The 5,660-nt window shown below is 41.4% G+C and overlaps 1 protein-coding gene across 1 annotated transcript in view; it reads right to left on the reverse strand.

Moving 5' to 3' along the window:
* The window catches only part of dhx16 (DEAH (Asp-Glu-Ala-His) box polypeptide 16), a 21,598-nt gene that overhangs the window by 8,338 nt on the left and 7,600 nt on the right, over positions 1-5,660 (reverse strand). Inside the window, exons 13-17 of the mRNA XM_037676103.1 lie at positions 5,366-5,518; positions 5,095-5,235; positions 3,979-4,141; positions 3,783-3,901; positions 2,006-2,073 (exon numbers count right to left, since the gene is read on the reverse strand). Coding sequence (XP_037532031.1) covers positions 2,006-2,073; positions 3,783-3,901; positions 3,979-4,141; positions 5,095-5,235; positions 5,366-5,518 — 644 coding nt within the window. The remainder of the gene's footprint in view (positions 1-2,005; positions 2,074-3,782; positions 3,902-3,978; positions 4,142-5,094; positions 5,236-5,365; positions 5,519-5,660) is intronic.

Here is a 5,660-nt window from a genome sequence, read left to right on the forward strand (position 1 = left end):
TCCTTTCCTTTTTTTGCTTCCTTTCCTTTTTTTGCTTCCTTTCCTTTCCTTGACTCATCCTCCACAAAGGTCCACTGCTGGAATTGTTCCAACTCTTTTCTAAACTGCAGTTGTCGCCTTTATTCTAAAAAACCCGTGTCCGATCCTCGTAACTCCAGTAATCTCTGCCTCATCTTTAACTTTTCATTTATCTCCAAAGTTCTTGAACAAAGCGTCGCGTCTCGACTCTGTTCCCATTTAACTCCAGTCCATTTGAATGGTTCCCATCTGGTTTCTGCCCCGGTCAGAGCACAGAATCTGCTCTCATGAAAATCACCCATGTTCTTCTCATGGCAGCAGATTCTGCTTTACTTTCCGTCCTTCCCTCCCAGTCACTTCAGGTGTAACCCAGAGCTCTGTCCTGGGACCCCTTATTTTCATCACTTTTGCTAAATTCAATATCTATTTTCACTGCTTTGCTGATGACACCCAGCTCTTCTTATCCCCCTCACCAAATTCTTCACTTCCAGCTAGGGATGCACGATATTATCGGCCTGGTATCGGCCGATATTAGCGTTAAAGTTAAATATCGGACATCGGCCATTCCATCAAAATAACTCACCGATATAAAAGGCGCTGTTTTTGTATGACAACCCAGTGATGAGCATGCATGCAGCGCCAGCACAACGTGATGACGTCACGTGCACCTACCTGATCTGATCACAGTGGAGAGGAAGAAGTCAAAATGTCGGCGATGCGGAAGTTTTTTTGTTGAGGGTATTGGATTCCGAAGAATTTTGGACTACGTTGAGCCTCGTTACATCGTCCACAGTTAAGATTTTTTTCCGACATAGACTTACCCGAGTTACAAGCCGTCATTTCCGACGTCAGTGAGAAGCTAATAGCCGATAGCACTTGGGTGAGTTTTACCACAGACATTTGGACGTCAAGTGTTAGCCCCGTTAGCATGATTAGTCTTACGGCGCAATGGATGGACAAAAACTTTGAACTTCAAAAACAGGAATGCAGAGGATCCCACACTGCAGCTAGGAACCTGGAACAAGTCTCCACAAGTGAGACAGCATCGCAGGTAATAAATAACATTTAACACTTTTCCTTTAATATAAGTTAAAGTGCTATACATATCATATGACTGTTACTGAATATATGTCACCAGCTCTTACAGCTGTTACACAATTTTTGTAGCAAATAAGTCTAAATAAGAGGGCTATGTTCTGACAGAGGAAAGTAGATTAAAATGTTGGTATCATCGGCCAAATAAGTTTTAACATATCGGCGTATCGTTTATCGGCCAAAAATCCAATATGGTGCATCCCTACTTGCAGCCTCCTCCCTCACTTCCTGCTTAGCTGAAATAAAATCTTGGTTCACATCAAACTTCCTTAAATTCAAATGTGACAAAACAAGAGTTTCTACTTGTTGGCACTAAATCCATCCGATCTCAAGTCAACAGTTTGTCTTTCCCTCATCCCTGACAGCTCCTTGGTTCCTCCCTTCTCTCAGGTCAAGTTCAGAATTCAGTTTAAAATCCTCGTGTACACATTCAAGGCCGTCCACAACCTGTCCCTCCTCGTCGGTCTGATCTCCTGCACATCACCACCCCTCCCGCTCCCTCTGTTCCTCCTCTTCTATCCACCTGGCTGTGTCCTCTGTTCGCCTCAGCACCATGAGATACAGCTTTTAACCCCCTCTGCTCCACAACTCTCTTCCTTCAGACATGGTGACTCTCCTCCAACCTTCAAACCACAACATCTGCTCAGGTTCAACATCTGTTCCTCGCTCTCATTTCTGCTCCTTTTTAATTGTTTTTGTGCTTTTATTGTAGTTTCCTACTGCATTGTGTTTAATTTAGCAAAGTGTCCAGTAAGTGTAGATCTGGTCCCTGACCCAGATGAAGTCCACTGTTCTCCCGGTTCTGAAGTCCATCAGAACCTCCCTCCTAAGGTCACAAACGGATGTATCAGCACCAGCGTGGTGTCAGGTTCTGAACCCATCATGGACTCACTGCTCAGAGGCCAGGATCATCTTGCTCTGCATCGGGTCGACGGGTAACTCGGCCATCCTGCGACCCAGCTGGACCCAAACAGAAACAACAAGCGGTTAGAGAGCAGAACCAGAACCAGATCTTTGGATCAGGAAGTCGACGACTCAGCAGTTTAAAGGTAAAACAGCTGGCTGATCTGTTAAAGCAGAGGATTAAAACAAACTTTCTGGTTTTAATCTGATCAGTCTGTTCAGAAGTTAAACTACAACCTGAGTTTAAATTAAAACTTCCTGCTTCCAGTCCATCGACTCAGTTCTGTCTTTTATGAGCCGAACCTTCTTGTTTAAAGACGTTGTTTCTTGTTTTCTTATTTTTAGGAAAAAGTGAGTATGTAAATGTTTAAAAAGCTCTTCTTTAAATTCTTTCCATCTCCTCTAAATGTGCTGAATCATCCAGAGCAGGAAGTTTAAAACACTGTCGTAACGTCTGACTCATCCTTTGTTTGTTTTCTTTTCCATTCCGAGCAGAAAGACTTTCTGAAATCTTTCAAAGTCTCGGATCAACAGCTCTGCAAGGTTCCTGAAGGTCTTCAATTTTATCACGTTCGGCTCTTTGGAAAAAGCTAAGAACTAAAAGAAATAACTAAAAATAAACAAACGATAAACAGCTGAGTTTTGTTGAAGAAGCTGAATTTAAAAGGTTGATGTTAAAACAAGCAGAACAAGAGCCAAAACGATCAGAACACAAGCTAAAACAGGCAGAACAGCAACTAAACTTTTAAAATAGCAAACAAAAAATAAAAGCTAAAGTTTGTCAAACTGAGGCTAAAACTTAAATTAAGAATCTGTAGCTTGAAACTAAAAGTGACAAAACCACAGCTGAAAGCTTAAACTGGCAAAACTGTAGCTAGAAGCTAAATGTGGCACAGCCATAGCTAAAAGCTAAAACTAGCAAAATTGTAGCTAAAGGCTAAATGTGAAACAGCCATAGATAAAACCTAAAACTATCAAAACTGTAGCTTAGTCAAATGGGGCAAAATTACAGCTAAAAGCTAAAACCAGCAAAAATGTAACTTGACGCTAAATGTGGCACATTCATTGATAAAAGCTAAAACTAATAAACTTGTAGCGAAAAGCTAAATGTGACACAGACATAGCTAAAATCTAAAACTAGCAAAGCTAGCTTAAAGACAAATGTGGCAAAATCACAGATAAAGCTAATACTAGCAAAACTGTAGCTTAAAGACAAATAATGCAAAATAACAGCTAAAAACTAAAACTAGCAAACTTGTAGCTAAAAGCTAAATGTGAAATAGCTAAAACATAAAACTATCAAAACTGTAGCTTAAAGTCAAATGTGGCAAAATTACAGCTAAAAGCTAAAACCAGCAAAACTGTAACTTGAAGCTAAATGTGGCACAGCTATAGCTAAAATCTAAAACTAGCGAAACTGTAGCTAAATGTAGCATAAAAGACAAAAACAGGGTGGGTTTGTAGGAGCATGTTTTATTTTTAAAAGATTTTCATGTAATTCTGTGCAGTATTTTATTTGATTATTATATTTTTATTATTATTATATTATTATTTTAATTTTATTTATTGTCTGAGCAGTATTTTATTTTAAATAAAGTTAAATATTTAGAAAAGTATAAATGTTACAAAAGTCCCAGCAGCCGTCTCCTGAATGAGCCGAACGTTTTGATGTTTGAACGTCTGGGTCCAGACTTCAGAACCTCTTTTGGGTTTTAGAACTTTTTACAGAAAACGTCTAAACGTGGATGAAAGGAATGTTTTCGTACCTTTGTGAGCTCTCCCATGTGGTTCAGGGCTCCCAGAGCGTAAAGCTGCTCCAGAGCCAGAACCAGGGTCTCGTGAGGAGGCGGGTCCATGAAGTCAAAGTGGATCAGGTCGTTGATCCCTGCACAGAAAATAAAAACAGGATCTGACCCAGAGACCGGCACCAAACAGAACCCCCCGTCCTCACCAAGTCCTCACCTAAACTTTTCAGCAGCAGGACCACGTTCCCCAGGTTGGTCCTCTGAATCTCAGGGACCGTGGTCTCCTCCATCTCGTGCTTGAAGGCCCAGGCCGTGTAGAGGCGGAAACATTTCCCAGCAGCCACTCTGCCAGCGCGGCCCGCTCTCTGATTGGCTGAAGCCTGTGAGACAAAAACTGTTTCTGATTCACTCCTTGGACAAACGTCTTTCACACTTTGGACATTAGAGTGGACATTTGTCTTCTTTCATGGTGTCTCTCTGATGGAGGACTTGGGTTTTTCTTTCAGATCTTTCCAGAAAAACTGGAGACATTTTGGCTGTGTTCAAACTAGCCGTAAGCTCATCAGAATTTAACTTTATTTCTATAAACTGAAACTGTTAAAAACTTATCTGCAACAGGTAAGATACTGATTGCTCATGAACCTACTTCAAAACCATCTGAACAATTCAATTACAGTGAGTTTGTCTGGAATCAACTGGACCTTAAGCCTTTTACTGTAATCAGTTTAGATGATAGCTACTATTCTGCAACTTTTAGCTAATGTTATGCTACTTTTAGCTACTCATCTGCAACATTTAGCTAGTGTTATACTACTTATTACTTTTAGATAGCGTTTAGCTACTTTTAGCTTTTATTTAGCCTTTATTGCTCATTTTAGCTAGTCTTTTGTTAATTTTAGCATGTAGATACTATTCTGCAACTTTTAGTTAGTTTTGCGCTAATAATAGCGTGTTACTAGCCTTCTGCTACTTTTAGCTTTTAGATATTATTTGTGGCAACTTTGAGCTATTATTCTGAAACATTTAGCTAGTGTTATTCTACTTCAAGCTTTTAGCTAGCCTTTTGATACTTTCTGCTTCTTTTAGCTTTAACAAGCTGGTTTTAACTTCTTCAGCTGATTTCAGCTCATGTTCATCTCTCAGCATCACGCAACATATTTTTAAATTTTACGAGCATAAAAAACAATCTGTAGGTGTTAATATCTCAAAAGTAGCTAAAAATACCCCTCTGAGTGTTTACAAGGTTTACAAATAAAGCTAAAGCTAACTGAAACCCCGTTAGACGAAGCCTCGTCGACTTCCTGTCATTAAATGGCGATTTTTTTGTTTTTACCCGCGAGCACGGCGTGACGATCAGAGACTCCATGCCGGTGCGAGCGTTATAGCTCTTCTGCTTGCAGAAGCCAGGGTCGATGACGTAGATGATGCCGTCGATGGTCAGAGACGTCTCTGCGATGTTGGTAGCCACCACCACCTGAAAGAAAGAAACAGGAAGTGACACGCTCAGATCGGTTGTTAAACAGGAAGTTGGCTTCAAATAAAACCATGTCGTTTGGGGACAAAGAGACCAATCCAGCAATGAAAACAGGTTTGATCCGACTCACCTTTCGGGCTCCAGGAGGAGTCGGAGTGAAGATCTTCGCCTGCATGTCGGACGGCAGGTTGGCGTAGATGGGAAGGATGAGCAGCTCGGCGATCTTGGACCCGAGCCGCCGGCACCGCTCCTGCAGCATCTCACAACACGCTTCGATCTCCTCCTGAAGGAAATGCAGAAACAACACGGTTATTCCTCTGCTGCCGAGTCTGTATTCAGCTGCTGAGACCAGCCGAAACATCCAGGCCACTGCAGCCGAGTCTGTATTCAGCTGCTGAGACGAGCCAAAACATCCAGGCTGCTGC

Source organism: Nematolebias whitei, chromosome 5 (genome assembly GCF_014905685.2).
Source record: "Nematolebias whitei isolate Nwh7 chromosome 5, NemWhi1, whole genome shotgun sequence".
NCBI classification, from domain to species: Eukaryota; Metazoa; Chordata; class Actinopteri; order Cyprinodontiformes; family Rivulidae; genus Nematolebias; species Nematolebias whitei.